This window comes from Harpia harpyja, chromosome 13 (genome assembly GCF_026419915.1).
Source record: "Harpia harpyja isolate bHarHar1 chromosome 13, bHarHar1 primary haplotype, whole genome shotgun sequence".
In the NCBI taxonomy this organism is placed as follows: Eukaryota; Metazoa; Chordata; class Aves; order Accipitriformes; family Accipitridae; genus Harpia; species Harpia harpyja.
Window position 1 is genome coordinate 25,586,293 of NC_068952.1, and position 15,427 is coordinate 25,601,719.

Genomic DNA, 15,427 nt, shown 5'->3' on the forward strand with positions numbered 1-15,427 from the left:
ACTATCATCTAGAAATAGCATTATTAGATTCCAGCAGTGAATCAGGTTCAATTTTTTCTTCATCCAGGAAGTCTCTTTTGCCTCTCAACAGGATGCAGAATGTTGGAGCATTTGCTAATCTAAGAATTATCTCATGTTTAATTACTTTAACCTTTTTCTGTCTTGAAGTGTTACTGCAATTCAGATGAACAAAAGAAATTTTCAAGATCTTAAAAAAAAAAAGGGGGGGGGGGGCGGCAGGAGAAGGGACTACGCTTTTTGAAGTTGTACTCACATTGAAAACGTGATGCAAGTTGATCCTGGCCCAGTCTCAATGGTAATGAGCCCTCGGTGGACTGTTCTCCTGAAATCACTTTTTTTACTGGATAATATTTGGGTTTGATCACATATTCTTGTGTTTGACCGTGATGAAGATTCATCATCAGTGTCTGAGATGAAAGGGGTATCATCCTATTTAAGGGGAAAAAAAACCAGAAGAGACAGAATGATATAAGAATTAATAAATTAGACTTAGAAACTACTGGTAAAAAATTAAAGACAAATTCATCTGTACTCCAAGTTCTCAAAATACAGTTTGGGAAACTTACTAGCTTCCAGTTAAACACCTGATTTTCCATGCATTTAGCATTCTCATTGTCTTGTCAGCTCAACAAACACATAACAAATAAAGACTAGAGGGATTATATCACTTCCTTTTCGACATAGCAAGAGAAGTATAATGGACAGCTCAGAAAATAGGGAGGAATTGGAAAAAGCCCTCCTCAAAATCATGAGTTGGAGCTCAACTTTGTTAGCATACAGAGCTTTCCAGGTTGGTCAGAGAAACAGCGGCGCATTCAAACCTCTCTGCATTTCTTACAACTGTCTTCTCACACCAGGTACGTTAAGTAGAACCTAAGCCCAGCTGACTTTCCCCCTCTGTTCCCAGAAACCCTGTTCCCTTCGCCACCATACCCCTCTAGCCATAGAGCAGAACACCGCTCCTCTTCCCCTTTTTCAGCCTGTCTCCCATCTCAACAGATCTGTCTCTGTTTCCCAGCTCCACATTACTTTCCCCACCAACTTTCTCCTTACCTGCATTATTGAACATCTAAATGTCCCATAACCACATGGCTTCCTTTAACAGCAAAACTATTTCCCCTTCCTGTTAAACAGGATGATTCCTTCAGGCTCACTGATTCTCTCACTGCTAATCCCAGTTCCTTACTTGTATTGTTATATTCCTCCCCAAGACCTCAGCTTCTCACTGCACAAAACCTTGCCAACTTTAAACAAATTCCCTTCTTCCCCTCTCAAAAAACATGGTTATTTAGTCACCATCAGCAGTAGGAACCATTTCTTTACTAACAAACTGGCCTTCACTCTTCCACAGTGCTACTCAGCAATAAACAAGCAAGGGAGTAAATCGTGCAGCTCTTAGCCACATGCAGTGAATGAAACTGCGAGCCGCTTTGGGGCCCTGGGCTGCACTGGGCGGAGTTTCACTGCCTAGCAAGTAATAGCACACCAGGTAACAAACCTACTAATAGCAAGTCTTCAAGAAGTTGTAGCTAGTGTAGATCACACTGTAGAGATACACGTTCCTCACAGAGTAGTATCTATTACTAACCTAATAACAGTGGCTACTAGGACTACATTGTCCATTGCTCAAATGAAGGCATAAAGAGTGGGATGCTGTAAGCTTCCATCACTTCCTTCTCAACTAAAGGTCTGTAATAAGTTTGGTCTCCAAAAGGGGAAAAATGGGAAAGTGAGGGATGGTTGTTACAAATCCCATAAAAGAGCCACAGTTCTGCAGGGTAGATAACTGTCCTCTGAGCATAAGGCCTGGGCCCTGTATCACCAGAGCACAGCTGAGCAGCACTTCCCCACAGTGGTGAGACTGAAGAGTTTCAGCTGAGTGAGAAGTCAGATGATTATTGTATTGTTTTCCAACATGTGGAGCCTCAGCCAGCCCCTATCTCCAAAGCAATGCCTGATTCCTTAGTCATGTTATTTGAGGATGCTTAGTAACTGCTGTAGCCAATGGATTTGTGGTTAGAACAGACAATGGGGTTTTGTCCTACACAGATGCTCTTGTTAACTTGGATCAGTTTGAGAAAAAGTGCATTCATTAATAGAGACATTCTATGACTCTTACATACAACAGAAACGTAACTCCTCAGACTATCTCCAAGTCAAATTTTTCTCATACAGTGCTTACAGTGTCTCATTATATTCAGTAAAAGTCCTTTGCCCAGATTAAGAGAGAATTCTGTACTTTGTGTTGTGTTTAGGTTTCCTACCAGCAGATCAAAGAGAGGCTTCAGGGATGTTGGAGGTCAGGCTCAGAATTCAACACAGTCTGGTAAGAAGTATCACCAGGAAGACCTCAGCCTGTGATAAAGCTGAAGTCACTGCCTTCAGTACTGCTTACACATGAATTTCATTTCTTTGAAGAGTCACTGCAATCCTTCCTGCACAACATGTTCTTGCTGCCGATCTTGTTTGATGCCTTTGTTTAAGGACATCCATTTCTGTACCTGGACATAAGAGGGTCTATACTGAATTCTTCCCATGTAATGCATAATTGGGCTACAACAACAGACGTCAAAATACTACAGAAGTTGATACTGCAGCAACCTACTAGAAGTTACATATATTTAAGTTTAATGGTGTTCTTTGACTGGACACAGATGCTGCCATTTAGTGCTTGTTTTCTGTTAAGGCTACAACATGTTGTAAAGCATTACCTTCTACATTGTCACATATGCAGCCACACTGTAGCCCAATGCTGTCATACAATACAGTCCATCATAACACTTGAAATTAAAACAGAATTTAAAAAAAAAATCATTAAAAAACCCAACAACACAACACAGAGACAGGAATGCCATATGTTGGAGGCTGAAAGTTTTACCAGCAGAATTTATAAAAGTTGCCTCTTCCATCTCAAGTATTGTAATTTTCTTCCTTAATTTAGCTTGCATTAAGTATTAATGTTAATTAATTATTGTTAAGGCAGTATAAGAGTAAGCTTTGTTTTGCAAGGGAGTGGTTTACTCAGCAGTGCACAGGAAAGATGTAATCTTTACTCTAGAAACTCCAGTTCTTTAGAAGGAAACACGTTCACCTGATGTGCGAGTTGTTAATCTTGGTTTCAGTACAGAGTAAATCACCTAGTCTTGTATCAAGGTATATGCTTACAATAGTTGCATGAAACCAAAGTTAAGAGTTGTCTAGACCCTTTTTCTTGCACATTTACCCTCAGTTTTTATGATCTTGGTGTGTAACTACCAAAGATCTTGAGTATAGGTACGCACAAAAGTACTCCAAATGTTTAAAAGTTGCCCAGTACTGGACATCCACTACTAGCGTGGATGTGAGCTAACTGGCAGCACGTTTTTGCCAGCCATCCAACCAGCTTGACCGGTCTTGCTCACGAGAAGTGCAGTTCCAGTAGGAGCTGAAACAGTCAAACATCAAAGCATTTATGACGTCCTTCTGTTCTGACTATTCTTTTGATATTCAAATTCTTCTCAACATGACCTAGTTCCTAAAGATGTTAGTTCATAATCAAAAGGATATTGTATAGCTAACTGAGATGCTGCATCTTCCACTAGAATCAAGGATACTGCTCTAACCACATCATGGGAGCTATGCGAGATCAGTCACGTAGCTCTATCAACAGCTTAGGTATAGATGCTACTGAAGGACCCATTTTTTCTTTCTAGACCAGCAGATAGGGGGTCCTTCAGTGCTGCAAGACTTCTAAGTAAGAAGATATGATTTCCAGTGGACTCAGCAACACAGGAGGGGTATTTTTTTTTTTTTCCTTATATTGATCCCGGTGAAAGAAATCTTCAGAACTATCCTTTCTAATTGACCTCAGGAGACAGAAGAGAGCTTGAGCCTCAGAGAGAAGGCAAGTAATATGTCAGCACTGAAAACAATCAATACAAATGTAAGATGTCACAAGGAAACATTTCAGGCCTAGTTTGGTAACAAGCATCACCCCAGTCCCTACTGAGCCTTTGGAAATTATCTTAACAGCTCTACTACAATGTATTCCCAATCCTTTAAAAAGCAGTGGTTGTTGCTATGACTGTTGGTGCCAACTTGCCAAACAACCCTCTTACCAGCCCAGGAGTACTACTGCTTCTTCCCTTTCTTGTAGGGTGGCCTCTGCCATGTTCTGGAGCTCTGCCTGAGCCCCTTCATGCTAGTCCTGTCTTTGCATGGGGGCCCAGCTGCTGTATCCACAGTCACATCAGATTCGTTTAGCTGTCCCAAGGCAAATGGCTCAGGCTGTGTGAGAGACTGAAAGAGTTAATGTCTCAAACATTGTGGTGGGGCAAGTTCTCTTTAAAGACAAACCCTGCACAGCAAGGAACCAAGGTGAAAAGCCCATCAGCTCAAACATCGGCAACAGGAGGGGGAGGGCGTGCTGGAGGGTGCCCAGCTCCGGGTTCTGATAAGCTGTTCTGATACAAAGATCAAACAATGGCCATGTCTGCAGGGAAGGAGAAGTTACTCCACAAACGACCCCCAAGCCTCAAAGGCTCACAAACTGGTCATTCGCCTGACGAGTTCGGGTGCCCACCCGAAGAAGGAGCAAGGATGATAAAAGGACACAAACTGAAGCCCCAGGTGTGCAAGCCCACCGGGACTGGACCCCTTGGCTGACTGAACCAACGCTGGACCCAGGACTGGTGAAATCTTCCTCTCTTTCTCTCTCTGCCTTCTTCTCTCGTTCCTTTTCCTCTTCCACAATCCCTACTCCTCATCCCTTTAAGACATAAAACCGTTGACCAAGTCTGGGACTAAGAGTGGATCCAGCCACCCCTGGGCCCTTCTCTGAAGAGTCTAGAAAGCAAGGCGGTCTGCTCTGAACCTCATGACTCAACAGGAGGGATCTCCTTATTCCCTGAATTGATGTATATGGTTACCCTGGGTTACACGGTTTACAGAAGTAGTCTTATGCCAATTCCTGTTGTGAGAAACCCTGCCACCTACTACCACACCTCCCCAGTTCAGTTTGCTTCTGTCATGAATAAAATCTTTAACTGATGGTTTGGTGTCGTTTCACCTTAATTTAGACCGAGGGAATTTCGAATTAAACACGACTCCCTGGTCTGTCCAGTCTGGGTGGTGACAGGCTGTTTTATCTCTGTTCAGAGTACACTAGGGTACGCACTGAATGGTGCGTCTTCATCTATTCCTGGTGTTGGAATATCCAAATTAATAACTAAGTAGCAGGATAGACTGATTTTTTCACACTACCCAAGGCTCAAGGCAACTAGGAATAGCTAGTGCTGTCTTGCTACCACAGCCCACAAGAGGATACTCGAAGTAGGTCACAGACACTCTAAACCAGGTTTTTATAATTTAAAACAAAGAAATGAAAGGCATATTCTTCAGCTCATGGCCACTATACTTAATATTAAGAGATAAATAGTTTTTATCTATTAATAACAACCACCACCACAACTGAAAGTATTTGATGGCTTCTCAACTTTAGCATGTTGCTTACTGCACATTTGAACACCACACAACTCAGTGGAACCCCTGGGCACTGTTGCAATACAAAATATTCAGGTACTACTAAAGCTCCCTGTAACACTAGTTAAAAAGATGCAATCATTAGTTCCAATCTTTAAATTTTGCATGAAACAGCCAAGACTACACAATATTTTTGCATTACGCAGGCTTATGTCACTAATTTATCTAGTGGCTTGTAATTAGATGGTCAAGACTGTCATTAACTTAATAAACTTGACAAAAACTTTCCATTGCTTAAGTGTATACTAGGCAGACAAACAAATGTCTAATTGCATTTTCAACAAACAAACAATATGATAAATACTAATAAGGTTAGAACAGCACTACAGAGGGAGAGCAAACATTTGCAGCTAACTATAATGCAAAAGAAAGCTCTCTTGCTTGATGAAAGCAAACCAGGAATGTGATGTATCAGAGTAACACTGGCAAGCAGAAATGAGACCAGCAATGTTTGGCATGAAAAGTACTGTCTAGACTAAATAAGACAAGCCTGACTCAGGCTGCTTTCTTCATTTTATTTACTGTAAGTCTGATGCTCCCATGCTTAGCACCTAGCTAGCAATACTTAAAAAAAATCTAAATTTCTAACACAATTGTTTTATACAAACCTACAAATGAATTCCTTCTTTGCTACCTCCTCTCAAATTGACAACAGTCAAAAGGAGGAAAAACCAGCATTTTCTAAAACTATGAGATAATAAAGAAAATATGCAGGACAGTTCAAAAGGCATGAAAATAGCCTAAAATCCCCCCTACCCTGTAAATTATTAAAATTCAGTTGCTAGTTCAGCCTGACCTTTGCCAGCTGTTTTCTCCTTACATTGCTTCTCTGATTTTTTTTTTTTAAGATACATGAAAAAGTTTAACTTCCCAGCTGATGATGAACAGATGGGATTTCTTCAAAGCCCTTTACATTACCATACCCAACATTAATCAAGCATGGCCTGTTTCACAATGTCCTACGAGTCACAAGAGATGAAAGGAAGGAAGCGTTCAAGCTTTTCTTTCTTTCCACCATTGGGAAAATTGTGCACAAAATTGATTTTATGTACAAAATGTATTTTTAATGCATAATTTAAAATCCAGTCCCTGAAATATAGTGCAAACACCGCAAAACAAGCACTGAGACCGTCCTGCCCTAGAATAACTAGAGTTGCATTAGTATTTTCATTATAAACCTGCTTTGACTTTATATCTTTGTGAAACATTTTTCCCCAGGCAAAAATTTGCAAAGATCATGGTTTGGATATGACTAATTTGTTTTCAAACAATACTGTCAAGTTATTAATTTTTACCTTTTTTACCTCCTTAAAAAGTTAAGATGTTACTTACACCATAGACAAGATCTTATTTGATCATAAATCAAGTTGATTTGATTTGTAAAGGAAGTAATACTACAAATCTTAATAAAGATATTTAATCTACACCAAGATAATAAAGGGCAAACAGGGAATCAAAACTGTTTATAAAGTTTCCCACAGAAATGTAAAACATTAACTTTTATCCACAACTACCTGTTTTGCCTGACTTAAATGTAATTTCTGTGCTAAAACCCTTGTTGAAGACACTTTCAGGGATTATCTACTCTTAAGTGTTTGCTAATAAAGCTAGCCCTTTATTTGCATACCCAACTGAATTGCTCATTGGTTAGAATCCTTTTGTCAGCATAAACTGGCTTAATAGCTGAACTAAAGCTCTGTGAAACAACAGTGTTTTCAAACTAAGCACAGCTATGACTCCATTGATTCATTCCATCTTCCACATACAACACAATACACTGAAATGTGTAGATTATGAACATTCTTCCAGGTTTCTAAAGAGAAGAGGTACACTGACTTTTCCAGAATCACAAGCTATGATTCATTTCCTAGATGTCAAAAAGCAGAAAAAGGTCTTAAGGCAAAAGAAATGTATCTGTTAGTTAAATATTCAGATACAGAGCAAAAAATACAAATGCTTAGTCACACAATCTGATAGAAGATACAGTTCTTGCAAGTTATGCAACAACAGACAAACATTTCTCATATAACAGAGCATTTAAAGATTAAATTTGAAGAATAGTCCTTCTGAAAAGGAATTAAATTATTTAAATGGTAATTCTATGAGTAAGAAAAAAGAAAGCTTGCCTACTAGATCCTTTCATTAGAATGAGCATAGAAAGTTTGTTCCACGACACTCCTAGAGTGCCAAGATACAACTGATGCAAATCTAAAAAAAAACCCAACCAAGTTCCTAGAGTATTAAGTCTTAACTATCCTCAAAGTAAATCAACACTTAGGGAAACAGTATGCATGAAGGCTAGGAAAATCCGTTATGAGACAAAAATGAACAAAAAACAGACATAAGGCTGTAGTCTCACAGTAAGTAACAGCAACTCACAAACTTCCCTTTTCACCAAATTAACAACTAGAAGCTACAAATTACTCATTATCTTAGGCATACCTTCACTCACACTTAACCAGCGAAGCTCCTCACGAATCCAGATGAATTAATTCAACATCGGGATTATTTTATACAGGTTCTCAGCCATACATACACCTTCAACTTATTAGGCACCTCTTACCAGCAAAGTTTGAGGAGACAAAAAAAGAAAAAAACCACCCAAACAAAAAACCTAAGTGTGTTGCTGACTTGTTCTTGTTGAACTGCTTTTGTTGATTTTGGTTTGGGTTTTTTTCCAGGACACTATGTTTGATACTACATTCATGTAAGATACTTTGTCAGTGTCTTTTGGAAATCAGGGAGGGTATCAAACTCATTAATAATTCAGCTTTTAAAAGAGTAGTTGCCAATGTCACATATTTGCATTAAAGATTTGACCCTCAGGCATTCACTATGTTGCAACAGTAAGTCAAGATGAAATTCACTAGTTAATGACAAACTTACTTAACCAGAGCACTGAACAAATCCAAAACATAATCTTTAGTAAATTAACATACAATATCCTTTCCCTGTTTCACATTACATTTTTGACAGAAAAATCACTTTTGTTTTCATAGGGCTGGCTAGTGGCATGTTACTGAATATTAAACTGACACTGCGTAATAAAAAAATTAGTCTGATAAAGACACATTAACTAGTGATAATTTCTAATCTGTCCACCCATAAGACAGACTCTGGTATTAGAAAAGTATGTTGAAATGACAACTAAAAATAGAAACAAACTCCCACGATGGATGTTATATGATAAAGGCAAATGAGCACAGCTGCTGCGAAGCAAAACCATGCATCACTAATCTACTCAAATTCTTGAGCATGTTAAAACAGCAGACAAAGAGCCAAGTTGGTTGATATAATTTATTTGAAATTTGAAAAAGACTTTGAAGACTTATCTTACAAGAGGCTACTAAAACCCCCTAAATTATAAAACAGTGTTGCAAGCTTAAAATGGGCAAAGATACGGAACAGACCAGATATACCTTTTTTTTCTTGGACATATATTAATTATAGTATGTCCTTTTGAAGTCTACCAACACATTCATGGTTTGGTAATACCTCACTTCAGTTAAATAACTTAGAAGAATATGAAATTTTGTTACAGTAATTCAGAAAACCCTCCGCAAGCACATCTTTACACAAGATAAATTCATGCTGAGAATACACTTACAGCCATGTCTGAATTAAGCAGAACTCTGTCATTTAGGAATGTAGTAACTAAATGAAAGTAAATATGCCGGTAAAGAACCTAAAACCTTGGTCTACCCTTGAGAATCTGGCAGATTAAGTCATGATTAAGAAAAAAATAAATGCAATGAGCAAGTAAACACACCATCAAGTTCTTGTATAGATGCAGTTGGATTAGCAAAAGTGTTTTGTCACTACAGGTTGCTACGTCTAGGAAATGTTTTAAAAGTATGACCTTGCTGGTATAAGCAGAGCTTCTCAGAAGGGGTGAGAAATAGGGAATACATCATAGGTTTATAATCTGTTTATAAATTAGACTTACATACAATTAGGAAAAGGCACAAAAACCCCAAGACGATTAAGAGTGGCTAATCAGGAAGAGAGAAGGACTTGGAGTACCTGGACTGTAGATGAAGTCGAGCACTGATGAACATGACAGCATGCATCAGTAGCAACCAGAACTCATCACACACATTACTGATGTCTATGCTGACTGCAGCCAACCAACCAAGACACTCTAGCATCAGCCTGGTGAAAGTTTCCAGTGTACAAAATTGGATTAAAAGATAAAACTCAAAGCATTACTGAGTGTAAAAGAGCTGAGGGAAAGAAACAAAGAAGGTTTTTAAGGGCACTGATACCCACAAAGCTAGAAGAGAGTCCATGAAGTGCCCAGGCAAGGAAAATCCAGACTCTGTTCAGTTCCAGAGATAATTCTTTAGGGAATGTATGACAGAAAGATACAAAATAACCCTTAATTCAAAATGAAATGCAATAAATTCTAGACTAAAAAGGAAATACTTTTTCCACATACTGCATAATCAGTTTATGGAAAGAACTATCACAAGATACAACGGATCATAATTACTTCCAAGGATCCCAATGTAAATGGATGATAAGCACACCTCAAATTCGATTATGAGATCATAGAAAATAACTCAGAAATTCCTGTGCTTAAGGATATCACTTCCCTACATAATAAACAATATAAACAAACCTTAATTTTCTCCTCATAAGGAAGTGCTAACAAGTGTGCAAGTCAGAGCACTTTATCCCTCTAATACACACTGATTTCATACGTAAGCAACTACTAGCAGATGTAGTATGATACTGACTTTGCCCAAGTATTATACACAAAAAGTGCCATATGCTCATTATATGAGAATAAACTATGTCTTCATGTGTTTGAATGGGTAGATGGCTATTGCACAATAACCATCTTAACCATATTTACTGAAGACTTTCTAAATTTACTTGACAAGAAGCATAAAATGCTAAGTATTTTATGACAGGCAAGCCTAGAAAATTTCAAGATTAAACCCAGACTCCACCTTCAGAACATGTATTTCTCAGCAGAAGCTTCTTTTGATATACTAAATCAGCAGCAAGAAGCTCTGACAGACTGTACTGGCTAGAGGATACACTCCCTGAAACACCCCTGGGACTGCTCTTACTAAATTACGCCACAGAATTTAGCAATCCTGAAGATGGAGAGTCAGGAAAAAAAGCAAAACCAAAAAGTTTATCCAAGTTCTCCTCCACAGCAGCCACCTAAATTCAAGTGACGCAACAGCAGCATGCTCCCTGCCACATCTGGGAAGTCTGGAAGTGATGCAAGGCAAAAACAGAAGTGCATGTTGTGCTGTATCCCTGATGGTGAAAAGATAAGTAAGTGGTGAAAAGTTTTGGAGGTAGAAATAATATTTGTATTAGGCCAAGAACACTTTTAAGATCTAAACTTTCAAATGTACAACTACCTTCTCAGCTGAACTAGATAAATAACTCATATGATCTATTTTTTCATACCACAGAATTGAGTAATAAAGATTATCCTTTGTTTTAAGTCATCACAAAAATGGAATGTTTCCATTTGCGGGCAGAACCAGGGAAAGAGGGGGCAACAGCAAACAGTTACACTTACCAGGAGTCTAACTTTGGGGGTCAGGAGCTTCCAACGCCTCGTGACAAACATCCACAAATAGTTTGAACATAACATCACACAAAACACGTTTTCTAAGTAATTAAGGTAGGAATTTCATGCAGGATCAGAGGACAGCAATTTCCAAAAGTTATTAGTGAATTTTAGTTGTTTATTTAAATACAGCCATATAACTTTTTATTCATTAAAACTGCATACATATGATGCAGTATAACTATGTTTTCATCATAATGGATTTTCAGACAAATAACATCCAGGGAAATTGTGTGTTTGTGCCTACATGGTATAATGTCTTAAAAAGATAAATAGAAGGTAGCTCTAATTCTGTTTTTGTTGGTACAAGATCCCTGGTGTAAAAAGGTCATTTCAGCAGAGCTAGGTGAACATAGATTTCAACTGAATAGTGACTCACCATTCCACTGCTAATGAGCCCAACAAATGTAATTGTAATTAATTGTATAATTAATTGTAAATTGTAATTAATATTATAACAATGCACCATTGTTATTTCTAAAACAATTAGGTAGAAGGTAAGTTTATCTAGTCTACTGCAGTCAATGATGAAAGCTAAACTGTTTGTAATCTCAATTTTACTACTGGTCTTGCTATGCTGAGCAATACAGTTTACTCCAGAGACAGAGAAGTTAGCATTAAAAGGTTATAATAGGCACACGTTTTTTCTCCTCTCCACTTCTGTATCTGTAAAACAATGATCTACATCACAATCTAATAAGATGCTGCAAAGTATTTAAGAGTGAAAGGTCTGAAGATTGTACAGTGCTCAATACACATTCAAAAGAATACCAAAAGAGTTAAAATGGTTTTAATGCAATCTGTTTTCCCAGACACTAGCATAAAATCCTGATTCCACTGAAGTCAACAGCAGAACTCATTTATTTCATTGCTGGCCATGATTTCATCCCAGGACTTCGTTGCTTGTCAAACACAGGTTTGCACCTTTGGACTTGAAACCTGTAGATGCTATATTCAGCAGCCTTTACCCTGCCTTCGAATGCCAAAGAAGATATTCCTCTTGGTTCCTAACTCTAGTTCCTGAAACCCACATTTGTCACCCTGGAAGGCAGTGAAATGCAAATAAACTTAAAGAACACTGTATCCCTGACTTCAGCCCATGATCAACACAGGGATGAAGTATGTTAAAACTATCTAATTCCTTATTATAAAAATAAGTCCAACTACAGTGCAATTCAGCTTGCAAGAAAGCAGCTATGAAGAATTTCTGACATACGGCTGAACCAACAATGTCTGGAAGAACTTGGATCACCTATTCCAAACCACTTTGCCTACTTTAAAAAAAAATAAAAATACTGTGACCAAAAGCCTAGACTGCATTCCAGAGGTCTAGGAATAGCTTGTTTTCCTATTTGCAGTTGGTAAATTTGAAGTCTGTGAGGCATTCCTCTGGTTTTTAAGGATGTCTCCAATTTCTCCTCAAAAATTCACTTTGCTTCTTTCACTACATGTAAAATTTTGCTTTCCCTGTAACTACAAGCTTTGTTATAAGAAATATTTTTCAGAGTGAATTTTGAGAAAATGCAGTTGCTGTACACACCTTCTTTCTGATAATGTCCTAGTCCTTGGTTTTGGTACAGTGTATTACGCATATACTCGAAGCCGCTGAAGTTTGTGTTATACACAGGCCTAACAGTAAACCACATTTCACAGTACTTAATATTTTTTCCCCCTGTTGCATAAGGGATTTCTTTTAAATGTAAGCTGAATACTATTATTCCAACAAGTCTAAACTATAAAAAGGACAGGTTGTAAGGCGTTTTAAATTACATCCTTAGGGCTCAATTTAGAAGCTTCTCCTCACATTCTTTTGATTTGCGTGCTTCATTATTGAAATGTCTGCTAGAGTCTTTTTTCTTTCCTCATTAATGACTTCAAAGAAGTACATGCTTGAACTCTTAAATATATTAAACTAATTTAAATTATCTTAAAACACCCAGTGACTGCTCAGCAAACCAGAAAAAGCAGACTGTGCTTCTGAAAATAACATACCATTTAGTTAGTGAACTGCATGCACAATCAATTAAAAAATAAACATATCTAATTAAAGAATACCATCAATACATCTAATTTGAGTTTGTTAAAGTTGCTAAAGCACCACAATAACCTAGAAACATAAATTTTAAAACCTCCTAAAATACCTAATTTTTTTGAATTTTTTTTTTTTAAAACAGGTTTTCATGGCATACCATTTATGCTCTTTATTTCCAGGGCGGGGTGGAAGCAAACATTTATGCACCTCCCACAATGAAACAATTCAGATGTGCAGTTCAAATGTACGAACTCATCAGTTTATGGTATCATTTTAACTAGCATCTGATATATCTAGGTTTGTTAACTTAATGAAAAACAAAAATCTAAGTACAGCATTTCCCTCTACAGGGATGAGTTCTATTACAGTATTTTTTAAAATTAAAACAATTTTTTAAAAAATTATACACAGAACTGAATAGCCATCTGTAATGTAGCTGTATTTTGGGCTGTAAAGAGAAAAAAAAAAAGACAAAATTATTCTGTTACTGAAACAGGTAACTTAATTATAAACCAAATGAAAAAATTTGTATTTTCAAATCAGATGACTGACAGTGAAAACTTACTGCCAAAACCAACACAAAACTGATTGTTCACAATATGTGCATAGGCTAGTACATCTTGAACCACAAAACAGATCAACCAACCTTATGCACATACTAAAACATATACACCTTGAAAACAAAATTCATGGTAGGGATATAAGCAAAATAACTCAGTACCATCTCAGGACCACTGATAAAAGCCTGTATTTTGAAAACATCCTATTCTGTGATGCCAGCTGGTTTGTGAATTACACATCCTCAGCAGCCCAGCAGAACTTGTTCCACTGAAGTTTTGGAAACTGGCATTCCTGCCAAACTGACCTTTTTGAGCCTTGTGTTTAGCCCCACATCCAAACAGCCTGTAGAAACTCTGCAGTCCTGGGTTCTACATGAAGCAAATCCACCTCTACCTTAGTAAAGTAACAAGGATTTCAGAAAGCTGTGCATACTACTGTGAAACTGACAACATTACACATTTCCAGGTCACTTTGCTACCTTGAATCATGATGCTGAGCATATTCTTCCCGTTTCCAGCACTTAAAACATTCCTGTAATTGCCTGGTATTTCTCGACACTTTTTGAGTCCTTTGGCAGGACTCACAGCTCAGTGCTATTTTTAGAAATTCCAGCAACAAATACTGTAGGTACCTACCCTTACACACCATTTAATGATGAAAAGGCATAGCTGTTCAGAACCCCTGGGCTTAGCACACTACTTTTGAACAAAGAGTGGAAGATGGAGCAGTCACTGCTCATCTCCAGTTCTTTAAATGCGACTTTGGGCTTAGCTTGTTCAAATGCCTTTGTCCTTTCTTGTCAGATCCAGGTTTATAGGCACACCTGATCACATACAACATGAGCAATGAGCAAACACTGCAAGCTCCACTGTGCACACCCACAGACAACAGGTTTGAGTGATGAAGGCCCTGGTTCTGTCCTTTCAGCTGTCTAGAGGATACAGAAGTCCTGCAATTTCTCCTTGGTACTTGCTGGCCAGGCAGCCTGCCATCTTGAGATCAGTTCCTGTTCTTTTGTGGGAAATGGCCGAATCATCCATAGGTGCTTTCTAAATCTGCAGCCTGCCTTCCGGGTGAGATACATAAAGTTGGATTGGTATAACACTTCTTTTCTGTAACAATCAGCAGTAAGCCTGCCCACAGAGATGGTTTGCCCAAGTACCCCTGCTCAGGATAATGATGGATGACTGTACTGATGCTAATAGTTGGCAGATGATGAGCCTCTGTTGCCAATATTAACTTCACAACTGAACAAACTGGGGCGGGGCGGGGAGACACAAGGCTGGGAGGGGGAAAGGAAAAAAGAAAAAAAAAAAAAGAAAAGAAAAAAGCCCCCATCCCAGGAGCCACAGTATGCCTATGTTACTGGGCCTAGGATGGCCACGAGCAGAACTGACTGGCAGGCCTTTTATAATCCTTACAACCTGCTGCTTCTTAGCTTATAAGGAGCTTTTTCTCATAAACAGACTTCTACATACATGGAGATAGAAACTGCTATAGCAGAGAGGCTTGTTTTCACAGTTAAAACAGTCTAGTTACACCAAAATAATATCTCCTGTGCATACTTCTTAAAGAGCAGAGTTTTTCCAGTTCAGCTTAACTCTTGATGCAGCACAAATGCACTTAGCCAAGAAATATCCCAAGTATCTTCCTTGACAGAACTAAAGACAAAAACCCACAAGCACCTGAAAAAATAC

General features: G+C 38.2%; 1 protein-coding gene across 7 annotated transcripts in view; it reads right to left on the minus strand.

Moving 5' to 3' along the window:
* LTBP1 (latent transforming growth factor beta binding protein 1) overlaps positions 1-15,427 on the minus strand; it is a 205,406-nt gene that overhangs the window by 153,936 nt on the left and 36,043 nt on the right. For all 7 annotated transcript variants that reach the window (XM_052806077.1, XM_052806078.1, XM_052806075.1 and 4 more), the window contains exon 4: positions 275-450. In XM_052806077.1, coding sequence (XP_052662037.1) covers positions 275-450 — 176 coding nt within the window. The remainder of the gene's footprint in view (positions 1-274; positions 451-15,427) is intronic.